Source organism: Scardinius erythrophthalmus (assembly GCF_964197995.2).
Source record: "Scardinius erythrophthalmus genome assembly, chromosome: 11".
Lineage (NCBI taxonomy): Eukaryota > Metazoa > Chordata > Actinopteri > Cypriniformes > Leuciscidae > Scardinius > Scardinius erythrophthalmus.
The window spans coordinates 25,264,111-25,288,333 of NC_138231.1; the positions used below are offsets into that span (position 1 = coordinate 25,264,111).

At 39.2% G+C, this 24,223-nt stretch overlaps 1 protein-coding gene across 2 annotated transcripts in view; it reads left to right on the forward strand.

Annotated features, from left to right (window-relative positions):
• Window positions 1–4: 4 nt before the first annotated feature.
• ppp2r5a (protein phosphatase 2, regulatory subunit B', alpha isoform) overlaps window positions 5–24,223 on the forward strand; it is a 72,573-nt gene continuing 48,354 nt past the window's right edge. The window contains exons 1-9 of one of the 2 annotated variants that reach the window (XM_081378862.1): window positions 5–379; window positions 463–641; window positions 7,148–7,344; window positions 7,466–7,567; window positions 9,558–9,650; window positions 14,253–14,383; window positions 18,172–18,231; window positions 18,458–18,566; window positions 19,843–19,896. In XM_081378862.1, the coding sequence (XP_081234988.1) occupies window positions 488–641; window positions 7,148–7,344; window positions 7,466–7,567; window positions 9,558–9,650; window positions 14,253–14,383; window positions 18,172–18,231; window positions 18,458–18,566; window positions 19,843–19,896 (900 nt within the window). In that variant the 5' untranslated portion in view covers window positions 5–379; window positions 463–487. Of the gene's footprint in view, window positions 642–7,147; window positions 7,345–7,465; window positions 7,568–9,557; window positions 9,651–14,252; window positions 14,384–18,171; window positions 18,232–18,457; window positions 18,567–19,842; window positions 19,897–24,223 lie in introns of both variants that reach the window. The other variant, XM_081378861.1, reaches the window with a different exon arrangement.

The following is a 24,223-nucleotide window of genomic DNA, read 5'->3' on the forward strand; positions in this document are numbered from 1 at the left end:
AAGCGCGCCACGGGACTTTATTAAATTTAGACCCCAGTGAGGCGCAACAGCGGCTGAATGAAGTTCAGCGGATCAGAGGAATTTTACGGCCCGGCGGATTCACATTAACCACTTTCATCGCGTCGGTTATACATGGAGCCGGTGTCAAGCGACTGGATAATCATGACTCAGTGTTTTGGCTGTGTGTCGTCTGAGTTTGAGTTGTGTTATGTGGAGTAACAGGTTTATTGAGGCGCTCAGAATGATAAAAAACTACTGTTAACTACGTGTTTACATTTACACGTCACCAAAAATTATCATCGCAGGATACGTGTGTGTATTTGGAGAGCATGCAGCCTTCATGAGTGGCTCGACAGTGCGTGTCGTTGGATGGGGTCTGGTGAGTTTGATGTACAGCGCAGTCAATGGGATGTTAGTCAGAATTGAACACGTTTAGGGCTCACACGGACACTGTAAACGCAGCTCGTTGGATAGACCTGCTTTGGAAATGTCGGTGATATCTGCGGCCGAGAAAGTGGACGGGTTCACGCGGAAGTCTGTGAGGAAGGCCCAGAGACAGCGGGTTCAGGGCTCGTCTCAGTTCGCGGTGAACAGCAGCAGGCCCGCGGCTCCCGAGATCTCGGCGCTCCCGCAGCTCAAAGGTAAGAGGATAAAGCCTGGAAATAGACTCTCAGGCTCCGTCTCAAACCCGTGCGAGCTGCCTACCTAGACAGCGCTGGGGTGCCTACAATGCTTTACAAAGTGACACATAAAACTAATAAACTATAATAAAACACACATAGGTGTCTTAATCAGGCTTTAAAGTTACCAATTTGTATCTCTGATAAGCTTCAAGTGAAGTATTTACAGCAGGCCCATAACTGTCTGCTGGAAGACTCGTGTGAGTGTGTTTGGGTGTAGACTGTAAACACCAATTGTGTCAACATTAGGCTATGTCTTCTTATCAAGGGATGTATTTTTATTTCATGGTCCAACCTGTGTTTTCGCACATTTCCTGTCCTCTTATTTTTGCCTTTGGAAGTCACGTGGTTGCCAGTTCTGTTAAACCTGTCGATAGAGTGCAACAGTGCCCGCCCACTTTTTCGGTGGCCTTGGTCCCAGAACTATATTTTTTCCATAGGGATTTTGAAAAAGAGTTATAAGAGCCATGAACTTATACCAGGCAGTCACAAGGTTAAATGCACAACATTACAAACTTTGATTTGAAGTAAAGTATTTGAAAATCGGACAAAAAGACAAACTTGTCTACAAGAGAAAGAAGTGAAGGAGGTAAAAATGAACTTCATCAATGCCCATATAATTGCTTATGAATAGCTGCCTTTCGCCAAATTTACATCAGATGTTAATGAAGAAAAATAAGATTGTGGTATGTCTTGCACACACACACACAATGTTTATTGGATGCATTAGGAGGAGGCCAAACTATACTCGATGGCCAAGTGATGCTGACATTATTATGGTGATAGTCTGTGACACTGGTTCCGGTTCTGCATAAAGAACAATTATGTGTGACTGTATGTAGTTAGAAAAGCAATTTAGTTCCTACTATAAGTGAATCTTTGTTCCCAGGACATCCACAAGATGGATGAAAATGCTGATGCTGTAAAAGTGTTGGCAGACATGACAACGCATGACAAAATTAAAACACGTTTATTTTTTTTGTGGCACTTAAAAAAATAATAATTTGGCACCTATTTTTTTACCTTATGGGAGCCAATGGCTCCTTAATTGATTTGGGCCAGATAAGGCCTGGATAGGTATGCTATCAGGGAAGTTAATATAGCATTGGCGGCAATATGCTGTATCTGGCCCACACACATCAAGCTGGTTTTAGTGTGAGTTGTGGCTTGCTGTGTGTGGCCCATGTGACCTTTGCCACTGCCAGAACTGAGCCCACATGAGGCCCAAACATGTATGCGATTGCCAGGCCAGCCACATTCAGGTTGAGTCTTTGGTATGTGGGCCAGAAGAATGTGGCAGATGTGGACCACAACTGGGCCAGATGTAATTTTCTATCTTGGTCACATCTTCGTTCAGGGAGAAAATGGGACTATGTCATAAGTTGTTTCGCCTTTTCTACGTGTAAAAGCATTAAGGGAAGCAGGTTGAGGGTGTGATGAGAACATAGCAAATCTATTAATTCTGTAACCGATTAAACCCACTGCATATCACTCAATAAAACAATCACACTGCTGAGAGCTTTTGAAAGTTTTGTATTGTGTTTGGTTAAACATTACCTGTGAGTATGACTCTCAGTTTATTGGCTTGTGAATTAGCAGAACTTGCAGGCAGCCACCGCAAAACTGTTTCAAGCTTCAAGGGATTTGATTTTGGTTGTCGTGTGCTGAAATAAATATAGAAAAAAAACAGTGTGTCGGTGTCTGTCTGCTGAATGTGACCCACAATCTCTGATTCCCCTCCGTGGCCATGGGAAGTGAATATTTACAGTGACAACAAACTTCTATTTAAACGTTTCCAACGAAGACATGGATCAACTTCTTTCAGCTTATCGTACACATTTTTATTTGGACATTTCTACTGTGAAGGCTGAAGCAGCAGCGAGCGTCTAGCATGGGACAGTGTTTTCATAGTAAACAGTTGGAGTGTAACGGTTCAAATTACTCACGGTTTGGTTTGTATCGAGGTTTTAGGGTCGCGGTTTTAGTACGGTTCGGTATGTTTAGGGGAAAAGGACTACTGTCAAATAGGAAAAAATAATCAAACTACATGAAACCACACAAATAAATACAAAAGAGCAAAGATACAATTAAAGTTGCAAAGATACAAGTAAATCAGGTAGCCTATCTAAAAGTAGATTTCAGGTACAGAAATTGAATAGAGTAGTCAAGTGAAAAATAACATTGCATATTTGACTATAAGTTAAAGATGAATTCTTATTAAAGTCACAAAAGCTATTGAGTCAAGAGCAGTGAGTGATTTCCTTGTTTTGTTGTTTGATAAACATTAAACACAGACAGCAGGAATATTAGTCTGTTGTCACTTTAAATGGACGGATCCAAAATACTGATATTGGTACATATGCGTTGTCTTTCTTGACCGTTTACGTTCACTTAAGACGTAACCGATATAGCTAGATTACTCACCAAGACGGGCAAGTTGACGTCATTTTTGTGTGAATTTGTCCGTTCAAGCGCAAGATTTGAAAGAGAACTCAATATGATCTCGCTCTCTGAGACGTGGCTTTCTGTGTGCTCTTCGAATGAGTGTGATTTCTTCTTTTGTAAATGTTTAAATTGGCAAGGCTTTAATTAATTTAGTTTAAACTGATAGTAATGTGTGTTGTTCAGGTCTCAACACCCGGGTGATGACAATATGATGACGGTGTCTATTTTACGTGTTGTTATTTTCAACAAACCATATTATGGTTTGTCAGATTTGAGATGAACCGCGGTGCAAGTGCGTGACGAACTTTGGGCAGTTCAATGTTTTATTTTTTAATTTTTACTGAGAACCGTTAACACCCCTAGTAAACTGATACATTGTAAACAATATTCTTCAAAACTATAATGAAAACATCAAACTATCATGCAATGCAATAAAAGAGCTTCTCCCCCCTGCAAACAATACCATTGAGGAATGTGAATATTTAATTTAAAGGTAAAAACAAAACAAAAGGTGCAGGTATCTGTATTAATATCAGTATCAGTAGTAGAGGGCGATCCTCTTAAGATGGAGGTGCCGTCCCAGCATGCAACGCAGCCTGACATAGCTTCACATTCTCTATACTGACATCATCACTCTCCAGGGACGGGCCATGTAACCATGGCAACCACACGCCCGGGGTGTTGATGGGAACCTCAACAAATTCAATGACTCATCCTGTGCGTGTTCTCGCATATGTGCGTGAGGGCTAATAAAAGTAAGGCAATCAATGAAAGCGTTTCTGGTGTTGGCTTGTATTGATATGGTGGCTTGTGGTGAATGCAGTGACTATAAGCAGAAGTGGTCTGGGAAAGACAGAGCCACTGGCATTCAGATCGGTTGCATAAGGTGTATTAATAGAGCAGCAGTGGGGTTGTGTTGTGTTTGAACCCCCCCAGCTCCGAGAGCGAGTGGCTTACACTGCTGTTCTCTCATAACATCACGAGCTGAAGTTTACAGGAGCCTGCAGCAGATCCACTGTGGCAGCAAAATACAGTATAAAAAGAGCCGCGAGTAACTGAAAGAAAATCTTTTTTAGGTGACATTAAGAAAGGGATTATGTAGTGTTTATACATTCTATCCCCATTGGATTTACTTAGAAAAAACTACTGCGTCAGACTCAGTACCATGGTTTACAAGGTTTAGTGATGGTACACGACTGTACAAAAGTTTGAAGTAGCCTAATATTGTGAAATATTCTTACAATTTAAAATTTGTAACAATGTAAAAGTTTTAAGGTCCTTGCACACTGAAATTTTCGTATGCGTTTTTTTGTATTCGTCATTCGTTGGCTCTGAATTGTCAAAACACCTCTCAAAATGCTTGCTACAGATGCAAAAAATGCAGAAAATTTAAACCGAATCTCTTTTTTTGTTTCGGAGGCAGTGTGTCAACGTGATTGACACAACGTGAGGTCGTATTTCAGACAAAGATTTCAGACTCAGTGTGCAAGGATCTTTACTGTCACTTTTGATCAATCTAATGCATTCTTGCTGAATAAAAGTATTAATATCTTTAAAAAAATAACAACAGTAGTGTACATGTCCAAAAAAACTGATACCTTAGTACTTTTGTAGTGATATTTGTGAACCTCCTGTGTCCTGTATTAATCTTTTTTACATTGCAAAATGATTTTTAGTGAAGCATATTGAGCCTAATATTCTGATAATAGTGCCACAAATTATTTATGCTGTCTGTTCACGGTCAAAGTTCATGTCAACTAAATGTCCTTCTGGTATTTATAGAGCCCTGTTGATTTATTATTGGTGTACAATGTTTGTAGTAGACATGGGTCATATTTACTATATTATATTACAGTCAAGATTCCGTAGTCCATGTGAAAACGGACCTAACCTGTGGCACTTACATTTCAAGGAAGATACAGTATATTATAAATGATTTACTAGGCTTTGCATGTGGTGAAATGGTTTTGGTGGCTGATAGTAAGCTCTAACCCTTAGTAAATGCTGCAGTTTTATGAGTGGCCTCTTCATGTGTCACTCACCCAGCTGAGGTCACTGGTATTATAGTGAATTATGTAAGATAAGATCCTTCGAAGTACTTCTTGGGACTGGTGGCCCAGGGGTTGCAGGCGATAGGATAGAGCAACATAAGAGGAGTGAATGTGGACCACGGACCATAAAGGCATAATAAATATAGTCCATATGACTCACACACTATATTCTAAGAGCTCTGGAGCCATATGGAAAGTCATGATAAAATTATTCATGTAACCTTTAGTCATTTTAGTTGACTCTTGTAGGATGGATGAGGAGATTTCTTTTTGCTTTGCTGCACACAATGGATGCATGTGGGAATGTTTCTCTGTGTTTGATTTACTGTGATGTTTCTCTACAAGAAGCAAGCAGTGACATGATGTTTCCATACACCTATTTTTATGCAAATTTTAGGTTATCACATAAAAAAACGCTGAATGGAAATGGCAAGTTGCTCATAAATTCTAGAAATGCACATTAAAAACGTATGCGCTGCTGAATTGAGGCGGATAATTTTTTATCCGATGTTGGGCTGCAACTAACGGTTATTTTGATAATCGAATAATCTGTCTATTACGTTTTTGATTAATCAGATGAAAAATCTAAAAATTATGATACATTAAAAATAAGTTTTTTTTTACAATTAAGAAAATCTTTATTTAAAAAAATGATCAATTATTTTAAACAATTTTATTCCCTATCCTGCCCAATGCTGTCCTCCGAGCAATGTGTAATATAAAGCCTATGAAAACATATATAGTGATTATCTATGTTGGCTATGCTGTACATTTATAAGCAGAAAAAAAACCATAAATCTTAAAACTAAAAACAATTGATTGCTTATGCTTACTATGTTAAAGCAGGAATTAAAACAATATGCATATTGTTATAGATGCATTTTTTTTTTTAACTGTATTTTAGCAAAACTTACATTTGTAAAGTATTAAAGTATATGTCTCCGGGGGGTTGAATAATTTTTATTGCAACTGTGTAGAAACTAAACTGGTGCAGTAACATTTTGTTTCTGAGCTGCCCAGCTGTAGAATGGCCTCCATTCTTACTCCAGTTCATCCAGATTACTGGAATTAGACACACGGTGTAGATTACAACATTCTAGTCCACTCAAGCATTCAGAGAGCTCAGTGCATGTACACACTACACACTTGAATACAATTGGACAACAAGATACCAAAGACAATGCATGCATGTGCTTTTTCTATAGCAACATCAACCATGTTTTAATAAGAATGTGATTTCAAGTTTATTTAAATGTCAAGTTTTTTTCTTTTTTTTTGGCCTGTTGCAATAAATATTTAAATATGTCATGTTACCATGTTCCGGTAAGAACGTCTTTTTATTCAGGCTTGTCTTCATTGAAATTAAAGGGCAATATCTGAAGGATGTGTCCAGATACGTTTTGATCATTTAGCATCATGTTCTGTAAAGGCCCATTCACACTGCACCGACAGACTCAGACCGTCACCAGTCACCAGACTACAGCACGTCACTTCTCAGACATTCTTATTCAGATTCTGCATGTTCAGTCGGCAAAAACAAGCTCCGACAGGGGTAGGCTAACGCACTGATCCGACACAACCCCACCAAGTGTCCGTTGCCGGTGTGAAATGGCCTTAAAAGTATAACATCTCTTTGATGTTTTTATTGTTTTACTTTGATTTGTTTTGCTTTGCTTTTTTTTTTTTTTTTTTTTTTTTTTTTTTTTTTGCGTTGCTTTTGCTTTTTTTGTTTTTGTTTTGCTTTTTGTTTTGTTTTTGTGTTTTGCTTTTTGTTTTGTTTTTGTGTTTTGTGTCTTGCTTTGCTTTTTTATTTTTGTGTTTTTTGTTTGTTTGTTTTTTCTGTTTTTGTGTGTTCCTTTTTTATTTTAATTGGTCAAATCCATAGATCTCATTCTCATTTGTGTATAAAAATGTTGATTATTGAATTAGACCGTACAGTAGAATAAATAAATGATTTCTTCATTGTTTCAGATGCATCTTCCACAGAGCAGCATGCTCTGTTCATGCAGAAACTACAGCAGTGCTGCGTAATCTTTGACTTCTACGACACGGTGACTGACCTTAAGTATAAAGAGACCAAACGGGCCACTCTCACTGAACTCGTGGATTATGTGTCCACTAACAGAGGCGTTCTGGTGGAGCCTGTCTACCCTGAGATCACCAACATGGTCAGCATTCATGTGATGTCCACTAATCTTTAAAATTAATGTATTTGTTTTTAGCAAAAATAATCTTCTTTTCCTTGGTGATCTATCGTCAAAGCAAAGTCCAAATTGTTTCTGTTCACAGGTTAGCACAAATATTTTCCGAACACTTCCACCCAGTGAAAACCCAGACTTTGACCCAGAAGAAGATGAACCCACTCTAGAAGCCTCCTGGCCTCACATGCAGGTTAGATGTAGCTTATTCTTTGCATATTAAAGGGGGGGTGAAATGCTCATTTTCACTCAATCTCCTGTTAATCTTGAGTACCTATAGAGTAATATTGCATCCTTCATATCTCCAAAAAGTCTTTTGTTTTATTATATTTTTAATTGAAAGATTGGCTGTACCGAGTCTTTCCGGAAAAAAACGAGCGGCTGGGGGCGGGCCGTGTGGGCGAAGCTTAGCTGTGCTAACGCGCCGAGCTAGTGACAACACACAGAGACATTTGTTCAACAGTTTTACTCACCGTTCCAACGCACGACCACGAACCTTTATCATTGTGACTGCTCGATCCTTAAGCATTAGACGATCTGCAAATCCGTCGATATGGGCTTTGTTTAAAATAACAATCATCGTCGAAATGCAGGGAACAACAGTCTTACACAACTCCGTTTATGCTCAGGAAAACAAACTCCATCCACGGGTTCCTTAACGCTGGGTTGTCTTGCCCTGGCAACCAAAAACACACTTCTTTGGTGACATTGACTTCCCAAAAGCCGGGCAGGGCGCTTTGATGGCGAACTGCTTTCACTCTCTTGCTGTAGTGAGTCTACGAGTGCGCGCGCGCCCGCGATCTTACCGGAGAAGTGCCCTTAGGACCCATATAAGGAAATTCCGCTCTATCTTACGTAAGACAGAGCCATACTCGAAAAAAACTTTCCGAAACTTGTGACAAACCGGGAGGGGTATTTTTGGAACAAAAATACTCCTTCAAACGTACAACTTAGTTTTTGAAACTTTGTCCATGTTTAGCATGGGAATCCAACTCTTTACCAGTGTAAAAAACTCAGTATGCATGAAATAGCATTTCACCCCCCCTTTAACAATGTAAATATTTATGAATTATTATACTTAATTTACCTCATAGACAGCAATGCATGTAAATAAATTAAACGAGTCAACTTTAAGACTTATAAGACCAGCCTTTTGTTAAGGTTATAAAGAATATAATTGTTGATGTAAATGCATACACTAGTTCATTTACATTGCTTACATTTTGTTTGTTTGAATGTTTGTTTTTAAGCTATATGTTCTAGGCTTGGGCGATATGGCCAAACAAATCTTTTTTTCTTTCACGTTTAAAGGCAGATTTTTGCCCCTGAATGAAAGTTGTAGAGACCAGACAGTCAATTGTGGTTTTAAACTACTCTTTATTGTCAGAACATGACAAACACTTGCCAAACAGGTGAACATTTCACAAATCTGAGGTACAACATTCAAAGCACTTTTGAATTCTTTACACTTTTTTTTTTTGTTTTATACCTAAAATAAGTACCTTAATAGAAAAATTACATTTCTTAGTTTCTGCATGTTCTAACGGGTAATATTGTTTCAAATCATGGAGCAGGTTTGTGTTGCCTGACTTTGACACACATCTTCATCACAGCTTGCAGTGCAGGCTGCAATATATTAATAATATTACATGTTTTGTCTCTTAGGAATGCACATTTGACAGTAGCTTGAGTTGAGTGACAGTAGCAGAAGCTTGAGTTGGGATGATTTATGTTTATTAACTAAAACAGTAACATCTATTAAAATTGTAGCAACCTAAATAGGATAAAATTGACATATTCTGACTGTTTTAGTTAGGACTCTACTTCTATTAAAATTAACCATTGGTCATCCATAGTAGCATACATTTAAATTGTGATAACCACAGGTAAAACCACGCATATAGCATCTCAAAAATACTGTTATTAAATGATATGATATACATTATATATATTGTCCGATAACGATATGGTGGCCGGTATATATTGCATCCCTAGTTCAAATGAGTGGCAATGCTTCGTTCCACTTTTGGCACATAAACGTTATATCGGAAAATTATATTGTGATAATTATCATTACCGTTTCATTGCCCATCACTAATATGTTCTATTATCTCTTTCTGCATACTGGAAGCATTAAATTGTGTCTTTTGTTTCTTCATTCATTTTTCCATCTTTTTTTTCAGTTGGTGTACGAGTTTTTCCTTCGATTCCTAGAAAATCCAGACTTCCAGCCAAGTACTGCCAAACGTTACATTGACCAGAAGTTTGTGCTACAGGTATATGTGCTTTATATTAATTCATGAATTACAAATATAATACACAAATTTAAAAAATCTTTTTTTCTGGGCTTTTGACATTTTTTTTAAAGGAGCAGTAAAGCTATTTAAAATTTCTTAAAACATGATAAATTTACCTGAAGCAATATTTGCATGAAATATTAAGTTTTCTTTCTCTTAAAAGGGCTATATATAAGAATTTTTATGTATTAATCACTTTTTTCATTGCCAGTGTGTGAACGGTTTGTTTCAAAACGAGGCTATCCGCGACTTCCTAGGTAGTCTATGAAAGTAGACTGTAGACTGATTTTTATGCGAAGCATAACATTTTTCTTTTTCTTATTTATTCTTAAAATGCAACTTGGTGTTTCCCTGGCTCCAATGGGAATAAAAGAAACGTAGCATCATTCAACATATTCTCTTAAAATGAGTCATATCGGTTTTATCAGTTCTGATCCTAAAGTAAATTTATCCTGTTTTGAGGATTTTTAGGAAAACGAAAAATATAAAGAAAATGCTTTTTTTCCTAGAAGACCACATGATATATTTATTTTCTCACTCTGACTTTTACAAATGAAGTAGAAAATATTTAGAAATATGAAATTATATGCTTGGGAGAACTGCCTCAGTCAGTCCCTGTCCCTGCATAAACCGCTGGGTCATCAGCTGTCCATATCGACCCGGTCATTCCCCCTGAGTGCACTGAATGCTCTGGAATGTAGAGTCAGTGTGGAAGGTGGTAAAGCCGAGTTTCCATGATGTGAGCGTTTCCTGGGCTGCTTTAAATAGCGCCATGTTTACGCCACAGGAAGGAAAGAGGCAGCATTGCAGTCCAGGCTGGGATGAAGAACATAATGACAGGGGGTTAAACAGACAGCAGACACAAGACAAAAAGAGTCATTCTAGCAGGGATGTGGTGGATAGCGTTCACTGATGCCTGATGCATTATTCTTCCATTTGGAGATGCTATTGTGCAGGAATTACACATTTAAGCTTAAAGATAAAAAGTCAAAATGAAACTGCATTTTCTACTCATTGTGGTGTATTTGTGAACCGGAAATTCAACGATGTTGAAAAAATGTAGAATGGAACTCGGATTTTATTTATTATATTTATTAGTTGTATAGCTTTTTGTTAATTGATGTTATTTTTTTTTATGAAAGATTACAAAGATGGAAAAATGACACTCCGTGTGCTAGTCTTTTATGCTCCCTGAAGTTGCATATATTTGATAAAAAATAGTTAAAACAACAATATTGGGAAATATTATTACAATTAAAAATAGTAGTTTTAATATATTTAAAATTTATTAAAATGTTATTTATTTCTGTGATCAAAGCTGAATTTTCAGCATCATTACTCCAGTCTTCAGTGTCACATGATTCTTCAGAAATCATACTAATATGCTGATTTGATACTTAAGAAACATTTCTTCTTATTATCAGTGTTAAAATTAGTTGTGCTGCTTAATATTTTTGTGGGAACTGTTTTTTCTTCAAAATTCTTTGATGAATTGAAAGTTGTTTAAAAATCAGCATGTATGTGATATGGGTTTTTTTTGTACAAAGTACAATTATAAATATATTTTCCATATATTTATCATGTACTGGATCTTAATGATCAATCAACCACTTGAGGAAAATTTGCATTCGAAGTTGCTTTAGTTTAACACTAGCGGGTGATAAAGTTATGGTCAGCTGGTCTTTTATTCCACCTTATATAGTGATCTATTGAAAGTCCTGCATGTGGAAGATTAACTTTTTTTCTCCTGTTTGAATCTTGATTTTTATAGTTACTAATGTTTTAGACATCATTAATGTCCTCATGAATGTGATTGAGGTTAGACTCATTTACTAATAATGTCATGTTACATAAAGGCTGTTGTCAAATACATCTCTCATGACAGGGATTCATTGACTTGGGGCTAAAGGTAGCATTACATAACACATTCCTGTGCAGACAGTCTAACGTGACATAACAGTTGATGCTGCCAGATCAAAACCATTCTATGAAACAGTCCATTAAGAGTTTCAAATAGGTACAAACTGCTTTGAATGGCATTGAAGACTATTTGTTTTTCGTTTATTTTTATTTATTTTTTACTCTTTGTTTAGAATTTTGAAAATTACAAATAAAATAAAAAAACAAGATAATAATAACATTATTGGTTTGTGTACATTGCATTGCGATCATTAGTTTTTTTAATTGAAAGCAGAACATTTTTAAATTGACAAAAAAAAAACAAAGAATTCAACTTTGATTTTTCATTTTTACTTTCAGAGGTAGAAAATGGATAAACGGCTTGAATATTCGATCTCTACATGTGGGTGGGAATGAAACACCCCTTTCAGCTGCAATAAAGTGAACACATTCCACTTTAAGGCATACAGTTTCCTCGTGGAGGGAGCTCTAGAGTTCAGGCTGGTCTCAACAATGGTCTCAGTTGAGAGACCAACCCCTAAGAGCTGGTCCTCCTCAGGGGGATGGTCCTCCTCACAGTTCTGGCCGTTCTCAAACATCTTTCCAAACATAAGCATTTATGAACCTCTTGTCCAACAAAAGACAACATTTAATAACATGCTTTTACTCCAAACTCACTTCATAATGACAGTTGAGCATCTTTCTGTGAGATGTGGTTTCTTACACAGAAAAAGGCAGTCGTGTGTTTATAAGTCATGTTTAATCAAACAAAGCGTTTCAATCTTCTGTTTTTTCAGCTACAGCCATAGTATGATGCCCGATAGGGATTTCCTGGAACGATTTGTGTTATTGTACTTCTGCGGCGGGGCATATTTGGCGTGTCTGCGTGAGAGCTCCCTCTGATTTTCAGATGGAGCAGTATTAACTACTGATCAGCCGTACTGCACTGACAAGCTGCGCATAAAATAATCGCAACCTTTGCCAAATCGCTTTTGGTTTCATTGCGATTAATCACGCAGCCCTAGTCAGACCGACCTCTTCGCCCTCGTCTAGTTCTCTGAGCAGGTCGATTTGGTACACCTGCATGATTGCCATAGTGTGCCGGCACACGCCAGCCCTACCCGCTGCCATGTAAGCCTTGCATACCAAATTAGAAGTTGTACGGCAGGGTTTGGTGGGAAGTTACGGGTCCTTGAGGGATGACGCAATGTCGAGTGAGAGAGAGATATCATCCCATAGCTGTTCTCCTTCGAGCCCAGGATGGATGAAGATTTATGTACAGTAGGGCTTGTTAGGCATGAGGAGAGAGGTCTTTCCCATGATCTGGAAATTTCATCGGGGAGATCGGGAAAGAAAGCAAGGCCCCCGATATGAAGGCTGCGCTCGACTGATATGGAAGCTCTCATTTAGTTTGCTTTCCTTATACGGTTCCTGATTTTATGATGGCCAGTCAATATTACGCTTGGCCAAAGCATCCTCGGAGCTAGACAATCCCAACATGGAGTTCTCGCTCGGGGGGGAAGAAGCCACAGACTGGGCTTCCATATCCCAAATGCTCACAGTGTACATGAGAGCTGCCTGTGCATGCTCCGCTCTTTTTCAGAGCACTTGCTTAAAAAAACAGAAGCTTAAGCTGTTGCGTTCCAGTGCGCCTTTGTAAGCTTCTGTGTCACGCTATGTCATGATGTAGCACCAATCAGGATTGGTCTAGTTTCACACGTGCTTCAGACGTTATCATGCAGAGGTGTTCCCCATAGTGTCGTCTTCGCCGCAGAGTTCCTCGAAGTGGGAACTCTCCTGTGTTTGCACAATGATGCATTTAAAAGTTAATGACCAGATGTATCTTTTATAAAAGTTTGCAATGCTTTTGCAGATGAAATGTAATGTGAATAACATTGAATAAAAATGTTTTCGTCAGGTTAGAAACTGATTGTTACTCACTCAAACCCTTTTATCTAAACCTCTCTACTTAACCATTGCTCTTGCACATCCGCCATGTTTGTAGTTTTTTTTTAAATACACTTTTTATTCGTGTTTGTAGTTCTAATTGAATCCTCATCTAATGCGCAATGGGTTGTGGGCAATATTAGCCATTAGAGTGTGCACTGATCTGCACTTCGGATTCTAACCGGAAATAGTACACCATCCGGGTCTCTTTGGAATACTAATTTCAACATACTACAATTTAGGACACACTAATTCTAATTTTGAATCCTATTTAGGATGGATAGTATGTGAATTGGGATGCAGCAATAGCCTGGATGGATTCTAAAGTGATGTTCACAATTGTTTTATCGCTTTCTCATTAAACAACTAGAATAACAAATGCCTTGACACAACTCGTACAAAAAGAAAACTCGTTTTCAAGTAGCTCTCATTTTTCTTCTTTCAATATTAAATAAAGTTCATGCAATATACACTGACCGTTAATGCTGCCTTGCACTATTATAAGAAATGTTAATGAGGCCATTATGTAGCTTTCTTCATGCTTTAAACCCAGATAATCCAAGTATCTTGACTACATATAAAATGTCATCCTATTCCATTGTGTAACAATTTATCAAAGATATTAGCACAAACAAACTGCAGAAAATTGGCACCTTAGAGCAAGACACAAGAAAATGGCAGAATGGTTTTGTTATGAAAAATTAACTCCTTGCATTTTTTATTTTATTTTTCCAGCTCTTAGAACTGTTTGACAGTGAAGATCCTCGTGAGAGAGAGTTTCTAAAAACGATTCTGCATCGCATCTACGGGAAGTTTCTGGGTTTGCGTGCCTTTATTCGGAAACAGATCAACAACCTTTTTCTGAGGTAAGAACACACCATCATGGACACATTAAATTGATCAAAAGTAACAGTAAAGAGGTTTAGAATGTTACAAAAGATTTCTGGTTCAAACTAATTCTGTTCTTTTGAATCCTAAATAATTTAATATCTGATTTCCACAACAATATGAAGCAGCAGAACTGTTTTTAATATTGATAATAATAACAATAAATATTTCTTGAGCAGCAAATCAACATTTTAGAATGATTTCTGAAGGATCATGTGATATTGAAGACTGGAGTACTGATGCTGAAAATTCTGCTTTCCATCATAGGAATAGGGCTGGGTATCGTTCATTTATTTTTTTTTTTTTATCTCGATACTGATACTGATACCATGACTTCAATACCGGTTCCTGAACAATACTTTTTCCGATACCAATTTTATAAACCGATAATGTTATAGAAGAGGCTGTAACATTAATGTGAAGAGGGAAAAAAAACAAGAAAGCTAAACTGTTAATGCAGCTAACCTTAAGGATAAGCACACTTTACAAGATGCCTAGTTTAATGTGAGCAAATTCTTTAAAATTCTTCTGGATTCCGTTTTTTTCCCCCGTTTAAATTTTTCTGGATGGTTAAATTAAATTGTATTAATCAAAAAGCATGTGTAATTATGAAATTACACATTAGCAATTACAAGCTCATGAAACGTGTTAAATTTAACAGCAATTTATTAACAGTTTAACAAAAATTACATTCTTAATGTGTTTTTTTTTTTTTTTTTTTTTTTTATTCCATTTTATTTTTAGCCAGTTCTGTGCTTTCCGGTTAATTTAGTCTACATTCCATTTTAATGGTTTAATCAAAAACATATCAAATTAATTGAATTCATAAAAACAACTTAATTTATTAATTTGTATACAATAATGGGACCCTATGAAATTTTTTTATTTGTGTGTGTATTTAATTTATTTATTTTTCTGGTAATCAAATGAAGCCATAAAACATTAATTTATCTTTTATTAAAATGAAAATTAAACAAGCTCTTTGTGCTACACAACAGAGGTTTACTGTTAAAATTTTAACATGGAAAAAAAATTGTTTTAATAATATTTGTATTATTATTAGTAGTAGTAGTTGTAGTAGTAGTTGTATTACATTAAGATGAACATTATACTGTACAAGAGTAATATATTTCTATCGCAGTTTAAGTTAAACCAAACTTTTATTTTGACTGGTTGCCGTCTAGACCTTCTGTGATGTGGTGATAGTTTCTCTCAAATTAAATGTCAAAGTGGAATATTAAACCGCAAAGGGACTATTTAAAGGAGTCATGACCTAGTATTACCTTGGATACCTACTGCTGTATTATAGTCTTTCAGGCCCTTCTAAAAAAGAAAAGTGGAAAAAAAATAAACACAGAGCTCCTCAGACCCTTATTTCTGAAGGCATTATTGTCTCGCGAGATCTGATGCGATATTTTGGCTGTCGTGGACAGTCATTTTATTAATGCAAATAAGGGGCGCGTTGATTGGTGGCAGGAAGGAGGGGGTTGACACCGCAGGTGACGCTTTAGCATATCATTACAAAATGACATCATGGCGCAAATTATGAATGAACCCGACCCGACCCGAAGTATGAGGCGCCGTTTAGGGCTTAAATCAAACTTCATTCACGCACACATATATGAAACACGCTTGCATACATACTAAGTAGTCACACATACATGTATATGAACTCTCCACGCACATACTCATTTGAGACGCGAGCACACACACACAAACTCGCGCACATACTCAAATGAGACGCGAGCACACACACACACACACACAAACTAGACGGCGCCTCATATATAAGTGTTAGGCAATCAATATACAATAGCCGAATTCATGATGATCTCAGTCATTTGTTGTTTGCAAAGTAACGTTAGCAGCCATTCCCCATGTTTACCTCGAAGCTAATGCTCCCGCTAGCATACAATAGCCGCATTAGCAGTTAGCTGCTGTTTGTTACACAGAGTAGAGCAATAAAAACACATTCTTACTGTTTCAATTGCAGGCAAGTGTCTGATTGTTGAAAATGGCCCCTTTTTCCCGAGCTTCGATGCCAACTTCGCCTGATATTGCCTCAAATTTGTGAAGGATTCCGGCGTAAAATGTTTAGTTAGCACAGACACATAACGTTAAGCCAGTGGGAAGGGTTGTAGGAACCGCGTCATTAAAAATGAATTTAATCCACTGGTCCCTGACAGCTTGGTCCGTTCTTGGGAGAGAAAACACATTTACATGTTGATTCTGGCAGTCAACAACAGAGCAACTCAGTGTGCACTACGTTTCTGCTTCTTTCTCGACTGAATATGAGGGGAGGAGGGGCGCCAGGGCGCACTTCCTGTGGCAGGTCTGCGGTGTCCATATATGGTATATCCTGCCCCGTCATGACGTCAAGTCGGGGCTGAAATCAAAATCTCGTATTTGAGTGCGCATGCACGCGCGCTGGTTTATGAACCCTGGGGTAAACGAACACTTCACTTTTAAATATCGGCTTCCCGGCCAGTGTATAATCGTTAGGCAATCATAACATACATTGATTCTCGTGGAAAAGTGAAAATTGCAGGTCATGACTCCTTTAAATATGAATCCTGGATGTTCTGCGTCAATGAATGGCCCAGATGCGCGGTTCCCTTTACTACACAGCATGTGCGACGCACGCAGTGCTTGTCTGCACAATTCATTGCATTGCGATGATCACTCGCTGTTGCCATCAAGCCGACGTAAACTTGTGTTTTTTCCTTGATGCCTCGCCAGTCGCCATAGCCAGCACTTGATTTGGGCACATCATACATGCTGCATGCTTATTTTTCTGCCAGTGAAGTTTACAATCCACAACATTAAACAGATTGCGGACTCTGATCTCGTTCCTTGATGGAAGCTGCATGAGTGTCACCCTTGCTGGGATGTCCTTATCCTCAGGAACCCAGAATGCAATGATGTTATCACCAGGTGACCAGGAGAAACCGTTAATTCCATTTATCTTCAAACTCTTCTTGTCCAAAAGACCCAACGAAGGAGTCTCATAGAAGCTCAGTGTGTCCTGCCTCATTCGGGCAAAGAACTTCCCATCTGGACTCTACTTGAAAATTGACCTGTGGCAGAGCTTTCACGGTGAAAGCCTCTTTTCTTCTGTCCTGTGAGAACATCCCAGATAATAATCGCCTGCGGGTCATCTTTAATGTCCATAAGAGGGCTGAACGTGACAACATAACTCTCACAGGGAGATAAATCAATGAGCTGGACCCCTGATGACTGAACCTCTGGATCTGCTTGAACTTTTCACCACCTCACAGAGCAATGCTGATGGATTGTGTCCAGGTAGGTGCCTTTTGGAGACCAGCGCACGTACGTCTCGGTCCAGCACGCTCTCTCCTCCACTTCAATAGACTCCTTGACATCATTAGCAAAAATGCCTGTTCTGTCACTGACGTTGACGATTAACATATATATATATATTTACTTGATGGTATCGAGGCAATTCGGTCTGTGCCTAAAGCGTATTGAACTCGATACCCAGCCCTACATAGGAATAAATCCCATTTTAAAATATATTCAAATTGAAATATTTTAAATTGTTATAATATTTGACAATATTCATTTTCAATGTTTTATGTTTTGTTTGTTTTTCCTCACTACATTAATGTCTGTGAAGCTTTGTGAAGGTTTAATGTAAGAATAAGAATTTTGGATTGTGCATTTAGTAAAGAAATAAATTCTCATTTTATGTTCATATTTTATTTGAAATGTAAATTGTTCATGGATGCCCCAATAATTTTCCCAGATACCTCTATGAAACTGAGCACTTTAATGGAGTTGCTGAATTCCTCGAGATTCTGGGAAGGTGAGTTTGGTTTCATTTTCTTTTCTTTGCCAATGTGTATCTATTAATTTTCTGTTCACATAGTTCATCTAATGGCGTAAGTGCAGAATGCATGCTGGGTAGAAGGTTGTTTTGCTCCAGGATCAGCCTGAACCCTGTGGCAGAAGCATGTTGGTGTTGACTGGCTTCAGTCATCTAATTTCGGGCCTCCATGTCATCAGTTGTGTCACTGTCTTTGTAATCGCAGTATCATCAATGGCTTCGCTCTGCCGCTGAAAGCTGAACACAAGCAGTTCCTCATGAAGATCCTCATTCCCTTGCACACTGCCAAAGGACTAGCACTGTTTCATGCACAGGTACACAAAGAGTTGGTGCTTAACCCTATAACCCTAAAGCAAAGTTCTAAGGCCTTTAAATTATCAAGAGCTTTTATCATAAAACTAAGCATTTAAAGAGATTTTAATTTCTGAGAAACGCTGTTGAAAGTGTATCGGACTGAGGACCACTACACACTAATCAGCAGTAGGGGGCGTGCCCACTCATGATAGGGGAAGATAGAGAGAGCAAGAGGGAGATTTGAAGAAAGACTGTAGAATGAGTCATTACTACAGAGAAAAGGTCAGAGGAATATCACTGGAAAAAGACCTGGAAAGACCTAAGTAGGAAGACTTGGTTGCGTTGTTTCTGCTCCATACGTGAGTAATGTATCACAGAACCAAGATATGCTGTTGTTGTAATGTTAGCTCTAGTTTTGAGTGTCATTGTTTGTCTGGCGCTGCTGGCGACTAACAACCAACTCTTGCTTGTATTTACACTTGTGTACACGTATCATCTCTGCTTTATTTTTCATGAAGCATTAGTTTGCTTCGCTTCAGCTATAAAACACATCTACTCTTGCATTTCGTGCTTGTGCATTTTGGGGGCGGAGCAATGAAGGGAGGTTGCGTTTGTTTGGGTTGATTTCAAATGTCAACAGTGTTTCTCGGAAATTGCTTACTGCACCTTTAAATATCATCTTACTAAGACATGTTATTGTGAGTTATAGTGACAACTTATATTCTTGTGCATTTTCTAAGCAGTCTACTCTACTGTTATAAAAAGTCTCATTGAATTCCATACAAGCTACCAGAATTTCATCTCACTTTTTGGCCATATAAATATCAGCATTTGCACCAAATTGCATATTTTTGCTTGTCAACCCAGAATAAAAACTGCTCCGGAGCAGGTTACCCGTGTAGCATAAGTTACCATGGTGATGAATACCTCTAAAAACCACTCTACATTCTTGAACCCTAAAAACCAGAGTTAGCTCAAACTAATCTCAAACTTACCTTGGTATCAACTGAAACAAGCTTCATGCAACAGGCCTCTGGTCTAAAGTTCTTAATCTGGAAATCTGGAAATAAAAAATCTTAATCTGTGCCCATCATACTCTGCATTATTTTCTGTTAAATCTGTCAACTTCCACTGCCCAAAATCGGCAGACTGATTTTGGCCAACTAGAATTCATCCCATTTAATTTTCTATTCATAAGTATGCTGAAACGTAAACCATTGTCTGGTTGATTGCTTGCACAAGCTATCCCTTATTTAGTATCTATTCACAATCACTGTTGACCTTTTTGTCTTTCAGCTGGCTTACTGTGTGGTTCAGTTCTTAGAAAAGGACCCGACCCTCACTGAAGTGGTACTGCTCACCTCACTCCCACCTTCATCTTCACACTACCCCACTACAACCCCACAAGAGCTCACACATTCAGCACATCTGAATTTTTCATTCACCAACAATTTGGTTTTCCCGTTTTATTTTGTTGTTTTTTTCGTTTGTTGCAGCTACACTCTGGCTACCATCTGACTTTTGTAGGGCAAAAATACAGTGTAGGTTTAGGTTGGGTTTGCCATATTGTGCTAAAAAAAAGAAATATTAGGGCTGTCAACAGATATAAATTTTTAAAGCTTTTTCAAGGTAAATTTTGTTTTTCCAAAAAAGGATACTTTGAGACTCCAAAAGGACACCAAATAACCAAATGATATAAGGAGATCTAATTCATAAATGTATACACACCGAAGCACCTATGGGGAAAAAACATTTTAGACAAGTCAAGTTGCGATACTGAACAGGAGTACATGGATCCATTCAGAATTACTAAATACACAACAAATCACAACATTATCTTGAATGTGTGTGAGAACAATGTACTGAAATGTGTCTTTGCATAAATACAATGTGTGATTAGTGAAAAAAAAAATGTATACGCAGTTTGTATATCATCAATTCAAGGGCAGGATGGTGGTTCCACTAAAATTGTTTCAGAGGCTCCTGGGGCATATGGCATCTGCAGCCGCAATCACGCCGCTCGAGTTGCTTCATGTGAGATCGTTTCAGCACGGGTTACAGAGCAGAGTCTCGAGATGGACATGGCAACGCGGCACACACCGGGTGGCGATCACACCGGACTGTCGCCAAACCTTCAGCCCCTGGTCAGACCTTGCTTTTATATGGGCAGGAGTTCCCCTAGAGCAAGTGTCCGGGCATGCTGTTGTCTCAACAGATGCCTCTACCATGTGCAACAGGCATGCTGACTCGGGCTCCTGGACAGGACCTTTGATGCAGTGGCTCATCAATTGCCTCGAGTTGCTAGCAGTACGGCTTGCTTTGCGCTGCTTCAGATCACTGCTACAGGGAAAGCATGTGCTTGTCTGGATGGACAACACTGCAGCCGTCGTCTCACAAAGGCTGTCTCCAAGCAGAGGTTGGCCCACTAGATAGTGAATGCCATAGTCTTGTTGTATAAGGCTCACGACAAGGCGAGCTCCCTTGGAGTGAGGGCTCACTCAACTCGGGGTGTTGCCACACGGCGCCTTGCTGACAGACATTTGTAGAGCTGCGGGCTAGGTGACACCCAACACATTTGCAAGGTTTTTACAATCTCTGTGGAGAGCATGTGTCGTCCCATGTTCTGGCTATAAGTAGCTAGTATGTAGGGGGACCCGCTCGGTGCCTTGCTTTCTGTGCAGCTCCCCTCTTAGAACGGAATATAAGCGCTTATCTGCTCCACAGGTGAGTTCCCCAACTAGTGAACCCTGCATGAGTTCCTCCAGCATCTTGGGCAGTCAGACGCTGTGGATGCATCCAACGCTAGGTCTAGCACTTGTTTGTATGCCCAGAATGTCAGCCCTTGTGCTAGACTAGGTGCCCATGTGTCGTAATTCCCCTACAGGTGATCCCACATGTGTATTTTTCCACGGTACGGCTTCCCTGTTGGTGAGCACATCCATATGTAGCACTGCCCTAATGGTCAGTCCATATGTGTAATTCCACGTGTTACCACCCTATGAGCAGGATGTGGTCTCAGTAGCGTCCTTTTCTTTTTGGAATAGGCACGTTTTCCCAGTGTTATCCAAATAGTCAATCACTGTGTTAAGAGGGGACAGCAGTGATCGACTCTCTCTCTCTGCGTTAAAGCTCTGTCCTTTCTCTGCCCCTGCAGGTGCGGGTGGATTAGGCAGCTAACGCGGGGCGCTGAAAGGGGCAGTAATTCCAGCGTTTTGACAGGGATCCCAATTCGTCAGTCGTTCTGACGTAACGTTGAATGTGACTGACTGATAGGGAAGGTTTAGGGTACTAATGTAACCCCCATTCCCTGAAGGAAGGAATGGAAATGTTACGTCCCATCACCAAAATTGCTGTACCACCGCTGAAATGTCAGGACACCACCTCGGCTCCTCAGTGCAAAACTGGTGAGTTCAGTATGTTTCCATTTCAGTGTGGTTCGATGCAAATTTCACTCGCCAATGTCCACTGGCTTGTTTTGTTTACACTCGAAGGTGATTGGGCTCTCAGGCGAGATCCCAATTCATCGGTCGTTCTGATGTAAAGTTGGTTACATTAGGAACCTAGACGTTTTCTATACATTAGCACTGTTTTGGACTGATTGTTTGAATGAATACACTTACTGGATCATTTGACTGAAAACTTTCCTTGTTTAGTGGCTTAAAATTATCTGATCACAAACAGAAGCGAAATCAGGTTAAAGGGTTAGAATAAAAATGTCCGCCTACCAGGGTTGCAGGTGCTTGCGCCATTGTAGACTCCCAGTGTGATAAACTCCCGACTTCTAAGATCATCTATCTATGTGACGTAAATTACGTTAATGAAGCAATTAAATACAACCTCAGATCAACAATAACACATGACATATTACACCGTCATTATTTATTTAACAAAAACTAGGCCAAAATGGAAAAGCTATGGGTGACAAACTAAGTACACCCTTACTGCTTCCATAGGAATTAAGAGGGAAAGTAGCTGTCAGGCACTGCTAATCAAAGGCTTTTGAGTAATGGATTATCAGCAAGATTGATCACCTCTATAAAAGCAGAAGTTTTGTCAGTTTGCTAATCTGGAGCATTCAGGTGTGTGTTAACATAATGCCAAGGAGGAAAGACATCTGCAATGATCTTAGCGAAGCAATTGTTGCTGCCATCAATCTGGGAAGGGTTATACGGCCATTTCCAAACAATTTGATTTAATTTCTGATTTATTCTACAGTAAGGAAGATTATTCACAAGTGGAAAACATTCAAGACAGTAGCCAGTCTTCCCAGGAATAGACGTCCTAGCAAATGCACCCCAAGGTCAGACCGTGCAATGCTCAGAGAAATTGGAAAACACCCAAGAACTACACCTCAGACTCTACATGTCTCAGTTAACATGTGAAATGTTGAAGTTCTGGGCAGTACAATTAGAAAAAGACAGGACAAGTATGGCATGTTTGGAAGTGTTGCCAAGAGAAAGCTGCTTCTCTCTAAGCACGGCTTAGGTTTGCAAAGTTGCATCTGAACAAACCATAAGACTTCTGGAACAATGTCCATTAGACAGATAAGACCAAAGTGGAGATGTTTGGCCATAATGCACAGTGCCACGTTTGGTGAAAACCAAACATAGCATTTCAGCACAATCACCTCATACCAACTGTCCATCATACTGATGGAGGGTTGATGATTTTTGACTTGGCACCTTGCAGTCATTGAGTCGATCATGTCCTCCTCTGTATACCTAAGGCTCAATCCCAATTCTATTGTATACCCCTTCGCCTACCCCTAACCCTTCGCCTACCCCTTACCCTTGCCCCTTGAAACAGAGTGGCAAGGCGTAGGGGTGAAAATATTCCCCTAAGAAATGGGACACCGCTACTACACCGTTACACGTCATTATACGTCGTTGCTAGCGCCTACGTCACAGGAGATGCGCCAATGTTTATCACAAACTTCCAAGATGCCGTCGTCAGCTGTAGTCATCTCAATTGCGTGGGTTACAGCTATTTTTTTTTTGTTGCATTTTTCTTCTGATGTTCGCAGAAAACAACGGAGATGACGATATCTTCGAAGCCTAATGCTGCGTTCACACCAAACGCGAATAGAGCGTCTGGCGCGAGTGATTTCAATGTTAAGTCAATGTAAAGACGCGTTTACGCACGTCTGGAGGTCTTGCGGCGCGAATGAGGCGTTTAGCGCGGCGCGGTGGACGTGAATTCGCCTCATTCGCGCGTCCACTTCGCTTCAAACTTTTGCTTTTTACACGCGTCATATTGTTTACGAACTTTAGCGGGTTTTTTTATTATTATTATTTTTATTTTTTTTGCAACCGCTTCTTTGAAGAACATGACCGTAAATATGAACATGTGACATAAAGAAAATGATTATTGGCAGCAATGTTGCCTCTGTAGCCGGTGTATGCAGGTACATTTCTCATACCCCTTCGTTTGAAGTGTGGTCCCGAAAAATCTTTGTTTCAAGGGCTATGTGGCCCTTCCCCCTACCCCTACCCCTCCAACCAAAAGAGAATCGAGACAACCCTACCCCTTCACGGGAACGCGCAAAACAGAGGGGTAGGGCCAAGGGGTAGGAGCAAGGGGTGAATTGGGATTGAGCCTAAGTTTTCTTGAGTCAAATGTGAGGCCATCTGTCCAACAGCTAAAGCTTGGATGATATTGGGCCATTCAACAGGACGAT